Source organism: Dendrobates tinctorius, unplaced genomic scaffold (genome assembly GCF_039654945.1).
Source record: "Dendrobates tinctorius isolate UK_male_01 unplaced genomic scaffold, ASM3965494v1 ptg000044l, whole genome shotgun sequence".
Classification (NCBI taxonomy): domain Eukaryota; kingdom Metazoa; phylum Chordata; class Amphibia; order Anura; family Dendrobatidae; genus Dendrobates; species Dendrobates tinctorius.
The window spans coordinates 33,674,106-33,693,060 of NW_027361712.1; the positions used below are offsets into that span (position 1 = coordinate 33,674,106).

The 18,955-nt window shown below is 44.2% G+C and overlaps 1 protein-coding gene and 1 long non-coding RNA gene across 3 annotated transcripts in view; one reads left to right on the forward strand and one right to left on the reverse strand.

Moving 5' to 3' along the window:
- The window catches only part of LOC141089178 (uncharacterized), a 210,579-nt gene that overhangs the window by 109,444 nt on the left and 82,180 nt on the right, over window positions 1-18,955 (reverse strand). The window contains exon 3 of one of the 2 annotated variants that reach the window (XR_012232203.1): window positions 7,874-11,807. The exons of the other annotated variant lie outside the window; for it this stretch is intronic. This is a non-coding gene — a long non-coding RNA (uncharacterized lncRNA). Of the gene's footprint in view, window positions 1-7,873; window positions 11,808-18,955 lie in introns of those variants that run through there. 2 annotated transcript variants of the gene reach the window in all.
- RIPK3 (receptor interacting serine/threonine kinase 3) overlaps window positions 1-18,955 on the forward strand; it is a 128,327-nt gene that overhangs the window by 102,917 nt on the left and 6,455 nt on the right. Inside the window, exon 13 of the mRNA XM_073575504.1 lies at window positions 1,067-1,100. Coding sequence (XP_073431605.1) covers window positions 1,067-1,100 — 34 coding nt within the window. The remainder of the gene's footprint in view (window positions 1-1,066; window positions 1,101-18,955) is intronic.

The window sequence follows — 18,955 nt, forward strand, 5'->3', positions numbered from 1 at the left end:
TATGAACCCTTATACTGACTTACGGACTCATAGCAAGAGGATAACTTTTCCTAGGAACTGCAGAATGCTCCCATTTAGCTGAAACAATAAGAATAAAAATATTCCTGATAGTTTTGCTGTGTAGAATGTACAGCATATACAATGTCATTAAGAACATAGCTGCTCTCCTAGTCCTGTTAAAGGGATTGTCCAGGCTTAGGACAAAATTCTGCAATCATTCTATGTGGCTGCAGAATCCTGACAGTATGCTGTGTGAATTCCCAGTATGTAAGTCGGCAGTCACATAGCCACATATACAGCCATGGCCGAAAGTGTTGGCACCCTTAAAATTGTTCCAAAAATTGAAGTATTTCTCCAACTAAATTATTGCAATGACATGTTTTGTTATACACATATTTATTTCGTTTGTGTGTATTGGAACAACACAAAAAAAACAAATTGCAGATAATTTCACACAAATCTCCAAAAATGGGACAGACAAGATTTTTGGCACCTTTGCAAAAATGTAAGTAAAAGACTTTTTTCAAGCATGTGATGCCCATTCCAACTCACCTGTGACAAGCAACAGGTGTGGGGAATATGAAAATCACACCTGAAACCAGATAAAAACGAAAGGTGAGAAGTTGGCTCAATCATTGCATTGTATGTCTGTGTGTGCCACACTAAGCACGGAGAACAGTAAGAGGAAAAGAGAACTGTCTGAGGACTAGGTAGAGGTGACATGAAAGAAGCCAGATGAATTTGGTCGCTTTGTGAACATAAGTATGCATATTGAACTAGCATTGCGATTACTAGGTAATTCTGACAGCATGTGCACTGATCTCTATCACAATTCAGCAGTCTACAGCACATAGTGTCACTGCAGACTTTTGCATGAAGCCTGGACAACCCCTTTTAGTGGTGAATTGGTGAGAGTCTAAAAGATTTGATCCACCACCAATCAAAAAGTAATGGCATATCTCAGGGATATGCTTTCACATTATAAGATGGGAATAACCCTTTAAGTATAATACTCATATGTATCTAGAAGCATAATTTTAGAAACGCTTTTTATTTCTCTTTTCAGTACTTGAATATTCAGGAACCTACGAAATCTAATTGTAAGTATATTTCACTAACTATACTCAGATATAAAATAATGTCCAGAGGCAGACCTTAGAATAATCAAGAAATAATCTCTATGTATCTAGAGACAATATATTATACAGAGATATCAAACCAGTAGAATAACAATGGAGGAGTGTAAATATCTACGACGTCTAGTTGTGTATGGACCATAGACTAAGGTTTTGTGACATAGGCCTTCTTAGCGGGAAACTGCCACCAGGGTTTTCTACCCCAAAATAATGGCGTCTATGTACATTCTCTGTAATAACAATTACATTCATACCTTTATTTTTAGAATATGGGTTTCCATTTTAGAGAATATTTTGGTTGAATAGTTATGCAGTTGTGTGCACCCTGCACTTACAGTTCTGGTGCCTCTCTCCCCTATTCCCCACCTGTCTCCTGTCAGTGATTGATAGGTCATTCTTCTTTCAGTGACCTGCCTCTCCCATCTGAGATCTAATGCACGTGTCGTCTTTCCGGAAGGTGGTGCGAGCACAATATGATCCTAATGAAGAGGTCAGAGGATGTCTAGTGTTTGTAGATCTAGCCAGACGCTGACTTTCTTCCTCACGCTTGCTTCCTGTATCCACACTAGTTGCCCTGGTGAAGAATATGGCTGTCAGTGGCTGATGAGATCTGCAAAGCATAAATATCATGCCAGACACTGACAGTCATCTTCATCAGGACCTTACTGCGCATGCACCGCCCAAGGAATGACAGCACTTGTACTACAGTAGATCTCGGAGCGAGAGAAGCAAACCACTAAAAGAAAAGTGAATTGTCAATAAATGATGGGAGACAGGCAGGCATGGCCAATGAGAGTGCTCTCCCACTGCCCTTGTGGTTCATTTGCATAACAATTCAACCAAAAAATGTATCAGCAATACAGCGCCTGTACATAGATGGAGTTTAAAAACCTGATGACAGGTTACCTTTAAAAAACATTTAGGCCCCGATGTAAATTGCTTTGAATGCATGGAAACTCAGTGTTGCTCCAAAATTTTCCAACTTTTGCTGTTTTGACGTCAGTTTCTCCAATCCCAGCTTGGCCACAATTGGAGAAGCTGGGGCGGTATAGGGTCATGACAGGAGCATAAATAACGGGGTGTCTAATTTATGAGAAATGAGAAGCTGTGATGTTCCTCAGGAAGTGGAATAAGACTTTTTGTGTAACGCATGGAGGCACACCTCATTTCTCAGACACTCCTAATTCATTAAGAGATGCACAATTCTTGATGAATCAGGTGACTGACTCCAACATGCCCCTCATGAAAACCCGTGGCAAAATCACCGGGTTTGAGGAATCATGGCATTGGGTTTTAAACCACGGATGGTGGAAATTCAATAGTCCACTGTAGTGAGATCCACATAATGGGTGCTGCACGGAAAGTCATGCAGTCAGGAGAGTATAGATGTAATGTGAGAGCATGCAGCCATTCTATGTGACTGCAGACTTGTAAATCCTCACAGCACACCCAGTGCATGTTGTCAAGTTTCTCGGGTGTCGGCAGCGGGCTGTCATGTGACCACAAGTATGCAATATGTATACTTCCAGTCACATTATGACTAGACATGCGTGACCTCGCTCAATACAAGTGTATTGAGTGTCACGGTGCACATCTAGTCAGAATGTGGCTAGACATATGCATACTTGCGGTCATATGACCATCTAGTCTCAGCATCGGAGAATCCCGACAGCACACACCAAGTGCACTGTGAGGATTCACAAGTCTGCAGTCACATAGAATGTCGGCAGACTTTCATGCCAAACCTGGACAATTATTTTCACTGTAGCAAGCTACCCATCATAGTGGCATTAGATGCATACATAGGAGCTTAGAATTGGATGGTACAATATTGTAGCTGATTAATCTAATTCTACAGAGAACAGTATCAAAGAGCACAGGTGTTAGGATAACCCATAGATGGAAAGTCCATTAGGTTACAGTAGTCAAGGCGAGAAATGATTGGGGCCTGAATTATTGTTTTAGCGGTGTCAGGTAGAGACAGGGAGAAGAGATTAGGCAAAGATGACAGATTTGGAAATGAATCATTTTGTTTTAATGAATATCCTTTTCTGTGAATTAAAACTTTATAAGCTGTGTGTAATTCCAGACCCTACTACCAACAACAAGTGATACAATGTAAATTAGAGGTAAAGGGAACCTGTCATGTCCTTTTTAGCATGTAAACTGACCCCAGCGCGTTGTTAGTGATGTAATGTGTATCACTAACACTTTTTTCATGAAAAATGGCGGTCTAATCATGTGCAAAAGGCACTTTATATAGGTAGCTCAAACCTGCTCATTTGGTCATAGGGGTGTGCTTTATTTCATTCCGTCATGGTTGTCGCCACCAACGCAGTATGAATGATGTTCCTGGGGTTGCACCGACGTTTGTTATGATTGGGTCACCGAGGAGGAAAGCAAGACCAAGCTAAGCCACAGAAAACCAGAGAGGTTGGTAACTAAGCGGATTGCAGACCCCTGATCCTATCCACACAATTGGCAGTAGCCGTGGAGCGTACCTACGATGATTCTAGATGCCTTGACACAGCCGAAAAACTAAATAAGCCTAAAGCAAGAAAGGGGAAATCTAAACTGCCCCAGAGCAGATCCCAAAGGAATTGATAGCCCCCAAACATATACTGTATTGTCGGTGAGACAAGATGAAAACTCAAACGCAGGTAGGAAAATAGACTGAGCAAACGATGGGGCCCACACTGACTAGACAGGACAGGAAAGGAAAGACACTGTCTGCAATCACGCAAAAAACCCTGCAAAAAGGTCCAACACATCTGATGCAAAAATACTGAAGTCACTAGACTTCGCCCACTATATCAGCACTCTGGTATATTCTGAAAGCAGAGCAAAGAGAGGCCAATCTAATAAGGGACAAAAACAAACTGTCACAAGCAGTAACATAAGGATGGAAATTCAGCACAGCCCCAGCCGGGGCTGGCTGACCACACAAAACTGAAATAGACAAAACCAAATCAAATGTGAACAATAGCAAAAGAACACTTAGCTTGAGCATGCAGGGACTGAGCTGGAAACTAAGACCTCAGGAGGCAGGAAAAAATCACCAGCAGGGATAGAGGGAGTCAGCTGTCTTAAATCCAGTCATAAACTCCAAATGTCCAATCATCCTCCTCATTATCAGGTGGCAGGCCTCTGTTAATTAGACCAGCTCCATTACCTCCTGTAACCACCAGAGGGAGCCCGAAAAGAGAACTCGCGACCCCTGTGTCAATATAACCATCTCCACTACCTTCACCAGTAACCAGAGGTAGGCCAGAAAGTGAATTCACAATAGACGTCACTCAAATCCGCTTTGAAAATTCTCGCGTTCAGTCGGGGAGCTGCGCATGCGCCATGATGAGCAGCTGCCAGCGCATGGTCACTGAAGCTGTGTGTAGTACCAAGCTTCACTGACTGTGTGCAGCCATGGACAATCGTCATGGTGCAAACACTGGGAGCCAATCATCATGGCGCATGCGTGGCTCCTCGATTGTCACTGTGCAATTGCGGGATTTTTCAAAGTGGATTTGAGTGACGTTGACGTAACCCCAGGAACATCATTCAAATTGCATGGGTGGCGACAACCGTGGCTGAATGAAATGAAGCACACCCCTCTGACCAAATGAGCAGGAGCGATCTAAGTATATAAAGTGCCTTTTGCACATGATTACAGCGCTGTTTTAAATGAAAAAAGTGTCAGTGATGCACATTGTATCACTAACAACGCATTTAGGACAGTTTACGTGCTAAAAAGGACATGACAGGTTCCCTTCAATGTCATGGCAGAGGGTTTATAAAGCACCAAGCTTATGTTTCTAAAACACTTTTTTTTCACGTTTGGCCCCTATTCATTACTTTTGCATTTGTTTTTTGTCTAGTTTTGTGTTTTTTTGTGGATTTTTGTTGCCTGTTTGCATCAAATTTATTATTCTATTTGTGCCTTTTTTGAAGTCTGTTTTATATGTGCCACTGCTCACCTGTTTTTTTTTTTGTGCTTTTTTTCCGCTTCATGTTTGGAATTTAGCGATTCCAGATATTTTCAGCAATTGCGACTTTCTAAACAGTTGCAAAATTTGGCGCACTTCGAAACTACTTTAAGACAGAAAAAAAAGTCCACCTTTGACTTTACGCTAAAGAATCCCATGAGCCATTTTTTATAATTTATCGCTAAAATGGGATACTAATACCAGAAGAGAAAAATGGATAGTGACTTAAAAAAAAACGCAAATGATTAATTGGAGCCTTTGTGTTTTGAAGAGTCTAGAAAAAGGAGAGTGGATTTGTTGTGTTGCTAAATGCATGAAGGAAAGGCTGCAGGTGCTCTAGTAAGATGCCCCAAATCTATCACACTGTGGGCAGCAATGTGATAAATGTGGTGCATCTTCGGACTGCTGGTATGCGTTTACCTCATATGAATATTAGACAGCATTAATAAATCTGCTCCATTGTACAAAGTGATCAAAGCAAAGAAATGCATTTTTTTAGTTAGCCGGATGAAGATGACTGAATATTTTAAGGGGTTGCCAGCCTAAAATAACAAAATATAATGATCTCCATGTTCTCTCTATGCTTTGCATTGACTTAAAAAATTCCACACAGGCAGACTTGTACATCTGTAAGGCCTCATTCTCATGCCTCTATCCAGACATGTTTTATTCCATGGTGGTTCCAGGGCCGGACTGGACAAAAAAGCAGCCCTGCCACACAAACTCCACTAGCCCACATACTACAACACTCCCCACCCCAATCAGTGAATTTTGCTATACTTTGTCATGCCCCTCAACAACCCTCTTAAAGGCGATTTTTGCAGATGCACATGTGAATGGCGCCACAGTGCTGTGCGCATGATCGACCACAGGTCCATTTACATGGTGCACTTTAGAGCTCCAGTTCTCAGGGTCATGGGGGTCCCAGCGGTTGGACCCCAGAGATTGGAAAGTTCTTGGGATAGGCCCGTTACTTGGGATAATCCATTTAAATGGGTTTTCCAATATTTTTTTTTCATATTCTCATAGGAATACTGAAAATAATAAACCTTTATTGACTTTCCCAAAGACCAATGTCGCCTCAGGACAGGAGAAGTGGTACAGTGCAGTGTATATACACAGGACAAGAGAAGTGGTACTGCGCAGTTTATACATACAGGACAGGAGGATTGGTACTGTGCAGTGCAGGACAGCCATCAGGGCATTACTGCCCTGACGGGCTTATGGGGCCCGATGATCATCTTCTGGTCATCGGGCCCCAGCGGCAGGCTTCTGCCGATGCAGAAACTGAACCTGCATTCAGATACACTCTACTGCCGTGCTGCCAGCTGCCAATCGGAAGCTGGCAGCTGACATCAGCAAGCACTTCACTGGCTTATGACATCATAGTCATTTGCCAGTGAGTCCGCGCTGAAATGCCTGGGGTGGATGTCGGCGCTGGACCGCGGCCAGGTAAGGAGAAAGTGTTTTTTTATTTTTATTGAAAGCAGAAAGCCTGGGGCAGGATGTGAGACATGGGGGCAGAATGGGAGACATGGGGGCAGAATGGAGACAAAGGGGCAGAATAGAGACATGGGGGCAGAATGGAGACAAAGGGGCAGAATAGAGACAAGGGGCAGAATGGAGACATGGGGGCAGGATGGGAGACATGGGGGCAGAATGTGAGACAGGGGGGATGATATAAACACATGGGGCAAGATGGGAGACACGGGGGCTGGATGGGAGACACGGGGGCAGGATGGGAGACACGGGGCAGGATGGAGACTCGGGGGAGGATAGAGACACGGGGCAGGATGTAAACACATGGTGCAGAATTGAGACACGGGGATAGGATGTAAACATATGGCGCAGGATAGAGACATGGGGCAGGATGGAGACAAATGGGTCAGGAATATGGGGCAGGATGGAGACAGATGGGGCAGAAATATGGGGCAGGATGGAGACAGATGGGGCAGGGTCATGGGGCAGGATGGAGACAGATGGGGCAGGATCATGGGGCAGGATGGATACTATGGAGACAGGGCAGGATCTTGGGACAGATGGGTTAGGATCATGGGACAGATGGGGCAGGATAATGGGACAGATGGTGCAGGATGGGGAGATATATGGGGGCAGAAAGGATACTCAAGAGGGCAGGATGGGAGAATGTATGTCTGGAGCCAGGAATGAGACACACGGGGCCAGGATGGGGGATATTACTACCATAGGGGCTAATTAAGGGATATTATTTCTGCAGTGATGTATTTATTTTATTTTTTGAGGATACTGTTTTAAATGGGGGGGATCGTCCTGTTACTGTGCAGTGCAACACTATGTCGCTTTTTTCTTCATCTGGTGTAGTGTAGAAGTTGTGAAAAAATTAAGTAATGTGTTCTGCAAGCAGATCTCTAGATAACGGTGTTATTTCCTGCAGAGACAAGCCCTGGCTGGAAGATGTGATGGCGGTCTGTGCTGGATGAAGATGAAAAGCGAAGATGAAGGACTTCACCTAGATACGTCACTGATGAGTCAGTGTGTTACCAGTACAATGACACTATATACAGAGTTCCTGTGTACCAGTGATCACTGTATTACCTGTACACTGACACTATATACAGAGCTCCTGTGTATATTGTCACTGGTGATCACTGTATTACCTGTACACAGACACTGCATACTAAGTACAGATCCCCTGTGTATAATGGCACTTATGGTGATAGTATTGTATTTTTTTATTAATGATCAGTATTGTAGTATTCAGTCACCATGTGGTGGTAATATTATTATTATTATTATTATTATTATTATTTATTGTTATAGCGCCATTTATTCCATGGCGCTTTACATGTGAGGAGGGGTATACATAAAAACAAGTACAATAATCTTAAACAATACAAGTCATAACTGGTACAGGAGGAGAGAGGACCCTGCCCGCGAGGGCTCACAATCTTCAAGGGATGGGTGGTAATACAGTAGGCGAGGGTAGAGCTGGTCGTGCAGCGGTTTGGTCGATCGGTGGTTACTGCAGGTTATAGGCTTGTCGGAAGAGGTGGGTCTTCAGGCTCTTTTTGAAGGTTTCGATGGTAGGTGAGAGTCTGATATGATGTGGTAGAGAGTTCCAGAGTAGGGGTGATGCGCGAGAGAAATCTTGTATGCGATTGTGGGAAGAGGAGATAAGAGGGGAGTAGAGAAGGAGATCTTGTGAGGATCGGAGGTTGCGTGCAGGAAAGTACCGGGAGACGAGGTCACAGATGTATGGAGGAGACAAGTTGTGGATGGCTTTGTATGTCATGGTTAGGGTTTTGTAATGGAGTCTCTGGGCAATTGGGAGCCAGTGAAGGGATTGACAGAGGGGAGAAGCTGGGGAATAGCGGGGGGACAGGTGGATTAGTCGGGCAGCAGAGTTTAGAATAGATTGGAGGGGTGCGAGAGTGTTTGAGGGGAGGCCACAGAGCATGAGGTTGCAGTAGTCAAGGCGAGAGATGATGAGGGCATGGACTAGGGTTTTTGCAGATTCTTGGGTGAGGAATGAACGGATGCGTGAAATATTTTTGAGTTGAAGTCGGCATGAAGTGGAAAGGGTTTGGATATGTGGTTTGAAGGAGAGATCAGCGTCAAGGATTACTCCGAGGCAGCGAGCTTGTGGGACTGGGGAGAGTGGGCAGTCATTTACTGTAATTGATAGGTTCGTAGGGGGGGTCGCGTGAGATGGGGGAAAGATGATGAATTCTGTTTTGTCCATGTTGAGTTTCAGATATCTAGTGGAGAAGAAGGATGAAATAGTGGACAGACATTGAGGGATTCTGGTTAGTAGGGAGGTGATATCTGGTCCAGAGATGTAGATCTGTGTGTCATCAGCATAAAGATGATACTGAAAGCCATGAGATTCTATGAGCTGTCCCAGGCCAAAGGTGTAAATAGAGAACAGCAGGGGCCCAAGGACTGAACCTTGTGGGACTCCGACAGATAGGGGGCGAGGTGAGGAGGTGGTGTGTGAGTGGGAGACGCTGAATGTCCGGTCTGTTAGGTATGATGAGATCCAGGAGAGGGCCAAGTCTGTGATGCCGAGGGATGAGAGGGTCTGTAATAATAGGGAATGGTCCACTGTGTCAAAGGCAGCCGACAGGTCCAGGAGGAGGAGGACAGAGTAGTGTCGCTTGCTCTTGGCAGTTAAGAGGTCATTGGTGACCTTAGTAAGGGCTGTTTCAGTGGAGTGGTGTGACCGGAAGCCAGATTGTAAGCGGTCGAAGAGGGAGCAAGAAGAGAGATGGGAGGACAGTTCAAGGTAGACGTGTTGTTCCAGTAGCTTGGAGGCGTATGGGAGAAGTGATATAGGGCGATAGCTAGATACAGAGGATGGGTCAAGAGAGGGCTTTTTGAGGATAGGTGTGATGGAGGCATGTTTAAAGCTTGAGGGGAAAACACCAGTTGTTAGTGATAGGTTGAAGAGATGGGTTAGGGTTGGGATGAAGACTGTGGTGAGGTTTGGGATGAAGTGGGATGGGATCGGGTCGAGTGCACAGGTGGTGAGATGTGATCTTGAGAGTAGAGTGGAGAGTCGATCTTCTGTAATGGTGGAGAAGTTGGTTTTGAAGGTGGAGGGCTGGGAAGTCGGGAGGAAGGGCTCTGGGGGTTGTTGACCAAAACTGTCCCTGATGTTATCAATTTTCTGCTTGAAAAATGAGGCAAAGTCTTCAGCTGAGATGAGTGGGGAGGGAGGAGGTGCTGGGGGGCGGAGGAGAGAATTGAAGGTGTTGAATAACTGTTTAGGGTTGCGAGACAGGGAGGATATGAGAGATGAGAAGTAGGTTTGTTTAGCTGTGGCGAGTGTGGTCTTGAAAGTAGTGAGGGACTGTTTGAATGCGATGAAGTGCTCGTTGGAGTGGAATCTTTTCCATCTGCGCTCAGCAGCCCTGGAAGCTCGCCTCAGCTCTTTGGTCAGGCTGGTGTGCCAGGGCTGTCTGTTGATTTTGCGAGTTTTGGTATGTGTAAGTGGGGCAGCGGATTCCAAAGCTACAGCTATTGTGGTGTTATATAGAGCGGCAGCGTCATCCGCATTGTGTAAGGAACTTATATCTGTAAGAGGGAGGAGGGATTCAGAGAATGAGTGTAGGTCAAGGTGTTTAAGATTCCTGCGAGGGTGTGAAAGTTTGTGGGGTGAGGATTGTAGACATGGAGTGAAGAGGGAAGAGAATGTGAGCAGGTTGTGGTCAGAGAGAGGAAGAGGTGAGTTAGAGAGGTTAGATAGGGAGCAGAGGCGGGTGAAGATGAGGTCCAGTGTGTGGCCATCTTTGTGGGTGGCTGTAGAAGACCATTGAGTGAGGCCGAAGGAGGAAGTGAGAGATAGAAGTTTAGTGGCAGCTGAGAGGGAAGTGTCAATGGGGATGTTGAAGTCGCCCATGATGATGGTAGGGATGTCAGCGGAAAGGAAATGAAGTAACCAGGTGGTGAAGTGGTCAAAGAAGGTGGTGGCTGGCCCTGGGGGGCGGTAGATGACAGCCAGTTGGAGGTTGGAGGGGGAGTAGATGCGCACAGAGTGCACCTCAAAGGAAGGGAGGGTAACAGAGGGTGGCAGTGGGATTGGGGTGAAGGAGCAGGTATCTGACAGGAGAAAACCAATTCCTCCACCATGTTTGCTGCTGGGGCGGGGGGTGTGAGAAAGGTGGAAGCCACCATACGAAAGTGCAGCAGGAGAGGCTGTGTCAGAAGGGGTGAGCCAGGTTTCGGTGATGGCGAGGAAGGAGAGTTTGGTAGTAACAAAAAGATCATAGATGTAGGAAAGCTTGTTGCAGACAGAGCAACGTTCCACAGAGCTCCTGTTAGTGGGACTGGGGAAGCGGGGGCTGGGTGAATGGGTATAAGGTTGGAGAGGTTACGGAAGGTTGTGATAGAGCGTGGATGGGAGGTAGAAATGACTGTGGGAATGTGGTGAGGAGGACCAGGATTTGGAGAGATATCACCAGCAGTGAGAAGGAGCAGAGAAAGTGTTAGCAGGTGGGAGCAGGAGAGGGCATGAGGGGGCTGTCTGTGTTTGGAGACAGAGGATTGTATGTTAAGGAACAGTTTTGAGGCGGAGGTGAGGTGGATGGGGAGGATTGAAGAAGAGATGAACAGTTCCTTACTAGGAGTAGGGATTAGGGGAATTAGCAGAAAGTGAAGGATTATTGGGGTGAAAGTGATAACAAACAGAAACATTGTTTACAGTGACTGTCCAGTTACCTTCAGTTCCCTTCAGTTCCAATTCTGGTTTTAATTCTTAAATTAATCTTCACACTTCTAGCACACACTTATAGCAATCACAATGCAGACTGAAGTCTATGCAGACTTGTGCTCTGCAATATATGTACAACTAAGTGCAGTCAGGTGTGAAGCAGAGAGGAGTGGTCTCTGCTCATCTTGGCCAGACAATTAAGAGTGGACCATATGTATATGATCAAGCCAGAGTAAACAAGGTCATAAATAACACTGGGGTAAGCTGGGGTTAGCTGAAAGGCATACCATGTGAATGCTAGGTGCAGAGGCAAGTCTATGTGCAAAGCTGGGTGATGCACTGTGTGTCCTTCATAGACAGCAGGAGAGCAGGAGAGCTGGGTGGATGGACATACCATGTGAATGCTAGGTGCAGAGGCAAGTCTATGTGCAAAGCTGGGTGATGCACTGTGTGTCCTTCATAGACAGCAGGAGAGCAGGAGAGCTGGGTGGATGGACATACCTGTCGGAAGAATAGAGATGCTTGTTAGAGTGCGATGGTGGCAGGTAGCAGGGCACAGTCTGTATACATCCTTCTGGTTTTAATTCTTAAATTAATTTTCACACTTCTAGCACACACTTATAGCAATCACAATGCAGACACAATGCAGACAATGCAGATGGTAATATATGGTCTGGTCATGGTGTAGTGGTATTTGTCCTTTGTGTGTGGTATTATAGGTCACTATGTGGTGGTAATATTGTGTCTGGCTATGGTGCGGTGGTATTTGTCCCTTTGGATGTGATATATGTGATACTTATTGGTCATTTTAAAAATTGAAAAATAAATAAAAATATACCTAAATTGTATTGGATAGTTTAACAAATTTTTAATAGGTAAGAGTAGAGTAGAGCTCAGCCAAATCTCGGCAGATTAGAAAAATCTTTTGGCCAAAACAAGACCTGCTGGCTATATGTGTGATCTGGTGATGGGAACTGTTAATGTGTGATTGGTGAGAAGTGGAGTTTTTCCAAGAGAGAGCAGTGGGACTGTGTATAGTTCGAGGGGTGAGGGCGGGGCAGGGGTGGAGTCTCAAGGGGGCTCCAAAAATTTTGCCAGTATGGGGCCCCAAAAATCCTAGTGGTAGCCCTAGGCTAGGTTATAGATGCTGCTCTCTATAAACAGAGCGGTGACTGAACCCGTGCTGGCGCCAACCCAATGACTGAAAATTGCAGACTGAATGCGGGAATAAAGTTAATTTCCTCCTGGCAGCGTAGGGAAACGTGGGTCTAAGTGTGGGCACTGGGCAGGTTCACAATGCTATTAACCTGCAGATTAAGCCCACACCTGAAGGTTAATAGTGTTTTATCAGGCAACAGGTTCCCTTTAAGGAGGGGTGACCTGCATATGTTCTTAACAGCTAATTTCTGCTGGGTATATGCAGTATACCACTTGCAAAACAAAATGGAAGACCTGTGGCAAGTCTGTAGCATTTCTACAATGAAATCTAGAAGACAAATGACACAGTTTGATTTTCTGCATCGTATAAGTCCAGCGTGGATATGGCCTTAGGTCAGTTTTCCCAACCTGTGGCTCGCAGGCCCTTGATCTGTGGCTTGCTGATCACTGCCTTGATGCATTAGCACCTGGTCTAGCAAACAGCTACACTGAACAGCTCTCCAGATACTTATTTTTGTGGGTAGACTTCACATAAGAGCAGTTCTGGATGCCCATATAATGGCCATTGTGGTTAGAATGGTAAATTATGTGCTAAGCTGAAGATAAGAAAATAATGGCAGACTGAGAAGGTGATTCAGGCTGTATGTGATAGTTTGGTGGGAGTGCTTCATGCGAGGATATCCAATGGGGGGTAAAGTAGGAATCCCTGGATGCAGATATACTGCTTCTGTGTTAATCCAGTGATGTGGCTTTGGCTGTTATACCAATAATTGGGTCTCTGAGCGTCACTAAGATGGGGGAGGCAAGAGCTGCATGTCACTATTAGAGGATGAATGGGAGCTTCTGGGTGTAGCTCACAACCCTGCCTCAGAGCTGAATGTAGTTCACAATGTAAAAAAGTTCAGGACCACTGCTTAGGCTATGTGCAGGTCGTATTTCCTGTGGAATATCTGCAGCAAAGTGAACTGTGGAATTGGACAGGTCATGAATGCAAGATTAATGGCATCCATGTGCGGTCCTTTCATATTATAGAAATCTGTGAGCGTAAAAACCATAGTGTATTACAGTTGGTGCACTGTGTAAGGGCTCTCACACGTCCTGATGTTTCCGGTACTGGAAAAAACAGTACCGAGATATCTGTGCTCGTGTGTTTCATACGTGTGGAAAACGTGTGGCACCCGTTTACCGCATCAGTGTCACACGTACCGGCACCTGAGAAAAGCCGGCAGTTTGCACTGTTCCTCAACGCAGGGTACTGTAGTCAGCTCACATCATTGCCCCTTGCTCTGCCTGCGATCAGCACAAACAGGGTACAATGTTGAGAGTTGTATTCAAGTGTAATATTAAGAATAAAATAAGAAAAAAATCACATTATACTCACTTAATATACACCTAATCCCCTGAAGGCATTGTCCCCTGTAAACAAAAAACAACTATCCCTGACCTGTCAAAAGTTGAAAGAATCCATAGCATCCCAAGCAGTAATCCTTCTGTGCAAAATTTGCTCATCAGCATAAGCGGTGGCCAGAGGCTACCGCTCACCCTGAAGAGCTTGGAAAAATAACTTACTACAGCAAGACCGGGCCTCAAAAAGTGAACTGCGGTGACCTCAAAGAGATCTCCACTAGCAGCATTTATGTTACCGATAGTCATTGACTCTGCACTGTCCAGATTGAAAACTATTTATCACAGACATGGATTATGGCATGGGACAGAACTTCGGACAGGTGAGGGATATGGTTGTTTTCTATTTTTGCAGAAGATGATGGCTTCAATGGAATAGGCATTAGGTGAGTACAACTGTTTGTTATCTTTTAAATAAAAAAGTAAAAGTGTGTTTTTTTATTTCAAATAAAGTACTTTATTCTCGTTCTTTGTTTATTTAAAATATAACTATAGGATTAGTAACGGATAGGCGTCTTATAGACGCCTCTCCATTACTAACCCATGGGCTTGATGTCACAGGACAATAAAAAGGTGACATCAACCTCACAAATATTAACTCACTTGTCACCGCCACAGGGCAATTGGGAAGAGCTGAGCAATGCGCTAGAACTGGCACATCTAATACATGTGCCTTTTCTGAGGCGGCTGCGAGCTGCTATTTTTAGGCTGGTGGGGGCAATATCCATGGCCTCTTACCAGACTGAGAATATCATTCCCAGGTGTCTGCTTTGGCTTGGCTGACTGTTAAAAATTGGAGGGGACGACATGCCGGTTTTTTAAAATACTTAGTGAAATAAATAACAAAAACAACATGTTAACCACTCTATTCTTAATAACCAGCCTTACTAAAGCTGACAGCTGAGGGTTGCAGCCCACAGCTGTCAGTTTTGCCTGGCTGGTTATCAAAACCACGTCATTTTTTAAAATGTATTTACTTATAGCGTAGGCGCCGAGTGGTAAATACTGTCATCAGCCAACGCCTCTGAATAGAGTTAAACTTTCAACCTCAGACAGGTGAAAAATGTTGTTGTTTCCACAATCACTGATGGTTTGGAGAGCCATGTCATCTGCTGCTGTAGGTCAACTGTGTTTTATCAAGACCAAAGTCAGCGCAGCCCTCTACCAGGAAATTTTAGAGCACTTCATGCTTCCCACTGCCGACAAGCTTTTTTGGAGATGTAAATTTAATTATTCAGCAGGACTTGGCACCTGTCCACACTTCTAAAAGTACCAATACCTTGTTTAAAAACAACAGTATCACCGTGCTTGATTGACCAGCAAACTCGCCTGATCTTAACCCCATAGAGAATCTATGGGGTATTGTCAAGAGGAAGATGAGCGACACCGAACCCAACAATGCAGGAGAGCTGAATGCTGCTATCAATGCAACCTGGGCTTCCATAAGAACTAAAATAAATGAACTTTTTGATGATATTCTAATTTTGTGAGATGCACCTGTATACACTGCACAGTAGTACTTCTCCTGTCCTGTATATAGTCCGTGCCTCTAGCACTTTATACACAGAGCAGTGATTGAACCCTCACCGATGCCACCCTATGAAACCTGAATGCTGCCAAAGTCCATCTCCTCCCGGCAGCGTGTGTCTAAGGGCGGGCGCCGGTCAGGTTCACAATGCTATTAATCCCATATCTGAAGGTTAATAGCATTTTTTTCAGGTGACTGGTTCCCTTTAAAGAAGATCAGTCAGCAGATTTCACAATAAAAACTGCATACATTTTGTAATAAATCTTCTAGACCTGATGAGGCTGGTGTACTTTATATATCCATGTCAAAATGTCTGTGAAAGTTACCCTATGTAATAGTGGGGTATCACTTCTCCTTCTTCTTGACTTTTAGGATTGCTACTTCCTATAGGTGGCACTAGAGTTCTTTTCTTCTTCCTCTCTGAAGAGACTATTTGTCTATGTAATTAGTAAAATAAGAATTTTATGTGGACTCATAAAATGCTAATTTTAATTTGTGGATTATACAGTATTATAATCTGTGACATACAGTGACTATAAAAAGTCTAAACACCCCTGTTAAAATGCCGAGGTTACGTCATGTAAAAAAAAAATCATAGCAAAAAGAATCATTTAAGAAATTTTTTACATTTTTAATGTCACTCTTGTACAAATCCATTGAGAAACAAACTGAAATTGTTTTGACGAAAAAATAATAATAAATTGGTTGCAAAGGTGTGAAAACCCTTTTATAATTTGGGACGCAGTTGTGTTTAGAATTAACTAACCACGTTTAAACTCATCAAGTACTATTCAGTACACAGCTGTCAGCATTTACCATGATTCTGATTATCTCATATAAAGTTTATCCGGAATTTTCTGTTTTCTTAGCTGCGTTTTCCAGCAAAAGTTCTTAAACAACTTAAAAAACAGCAAAGGGATCTCATTGCTGAAAGTTATCAGTCAGAAGAGTACAACAAATCTCCAGTGCATTAAATATATAATGGAACACTGTGAAGAGTGACTTAAATTTGGCACAACAGTGACATCAGGGGCGACCACTGACAGCTTGGGGCCCCTGTGCAAGAAATGTGTCTGCCCCCCCTCCTTTTATGGTGACAAAGCTACATATATATATATATATATATACATAGAGAGAGAGAGAGCTACACATATATATATATCTTATATAGTCTCCTTTATTATGTATATTGCCATCTGCCCTCTCTTGTTATGTACAGCATCGTCCCTTACGTATCGGATTACATAGAGCCCTGTCTTTGTTACATACAGTCCTCTCTTGTTTGATATAAACTGCAATGAAGGCTGATGGAGCATGGGAAAGCTTCTTTTCTAATGGAGGAGCTGATGGACTGGTCCATCAGCAGTCATTTTATATTCTAACAAGAGAGGGAATTATATAATAAAAGAGGGTGCTGTGAATAACAAAAATAACTAGAATACACTATGTAAGAGACAGCACTGTACATAACAGCAGAGGAAGCTATATAATAAGGGACGGTGTTATACATAATGAAAGAGGAAACTATATAATTAAGGATGGTGTTATACATAATAAGTGAGTACACTATATACTAAGGGACTCTGCTATACATAATAAATGAGTACACTATATACGAAGGGATATATAATACAAGAGACATGGAGCACAGAGTCCAAGATATAATAAAATAAAGGAACAATTTTATTACAAAATACATAGACCAGTAACAATAGATTTCATAATAAGAAAGATAAGACAATGGCGCACGGTGTCAAAGAATAATTCACATATCCACATAACACATGTATCAGGTGTAGGATGCAAGATGCACAAGTAATCATGAGTCCTAGTGACAAAAAATCTTAGTAGAAAAAAAGGACTCAAGACATTAATTAAATGCCTAAAGGTCTGATAACAAATGGTCAAAGATACAATGAAGGGATGTCCACATAGTAAACTAAATTGGTATGCCATAATATATAATAAGGCAGACACTCACAGCAGTGACCATTTTAATTCATAAGAGTAATATGTCCTCATCAAGTAAAAACTGACCACAGCATACATAAAAAGACAAACAGCATCTCACCCATCGTAACCCATACGTGGAAATGTGAAAATAGCAGCCACAATGCGCGTTTCGCAAGGGCTTCCGTCACTCCATGTGTGCAGTACCATCTTAATATAGGAGCATTTAATGAGATTAATTACTTTCAGATGTATCAAAGCCGTCAGCCGCATCCGGCCGTATATGGAGCGGGTAGGGAACCAGCGCATGCGCAGTGAAGATGAGTGTCTGAGTCAACGCTCCGGTCTGTTCTATTGGCGCCTTCCCCTGTGTTTTTCATGTGCTCTACATTGCTTGGTCCTTTTATTTTAATTGTGTGTTGTCTTTTATTGCACATAATCAATGCCAGCAGCTTTCTATCTGACATAGGTGCGTGCTGAATGCTGATGTCATCCAGCTGCGCGGCTGTGTCAGACAGGAAGCGCTAACAGGAAGTGGAGGACGGATCGCTGCCCACCAAACATGAGGGCAATCTGGCTAGGGGCCCCCCCGGAGCCTCGGGGCCAGAGAAACATGCCAGATTGCCCTCAGTGTTAGCCACCCTGCAGGGGTCCCCCTCCACCTCTGGGCCCCAGAGCAGCTGCACTGGCTGAACATGCGGTATGTCTGCCCCTACCTAGAACCCCACTCAAAAGTTGATGAATAGACAAGAAGAAAATTGGTCTAGGAGGCTGCCAAAGGGTCTATTGCAATATTAAAGGAGCTACAGAAATTTATGGCAAGTGTAACGCTGGTGGGCATGGACCTACTGCGTCACGGGCAGGGCTTACCCTGGAGGGGCGTCTCTAAGTGACTATTTCTATTCACTAGAGCCTGTGATGATGACAATAAGCTTGGCCACAGGTAGTCACCAGGTACCACTCCAGGGCAGTCCTCGGGTCTGCAGCAGTTAACCAGAGGCTCAGATACACGGGTACGAAGAGGATGAAAACAAAGATGTAGTCAGGCAATCCAAGGTCCAGGCAGGCAACACGGGTTCAATACACGTAGATGAGGTCAGGAGCGGAGAGATCAGGATAAACGGTATACGAGCCATGTCAATATCAGGAAAGACAGAACGAATATGCACAAACAGGAACTAGAGACAAGCTACTAATGTAACAAGTTACGTTCAGGCAAGGAATGGTGAGAGGAACTGCCTAATAAACTCCCTGCTGCCTATGGACAGGCTAGGGAAGTTAATCCCTGCAGGGTACAATAGGGTTAGGTTCCTGCAGGATCTGGCCACGCCACTCTATTTCCAGTTGGAGACAGAAAGGATATGCAGCAGAGCTGCATGAGGACTCAGTGTGGCTGCCTGACACCGGTAGGAGCAGAGTGGTGAATGCAGTGGGTAGCAGGGCACAGGGGATGCGTTACCGCCGTGACAGCAAATACTGGTTGTGAACTACATGTGACCGCAATCTCTTGTATTCTTCATATTTCTGGCCTGTGGGATCAGCTGGCAAGATAGAAGCCTTTTCTTACAAAGAAATCATCCAAACCCGGCTACATTTTTCCAAAACTTGC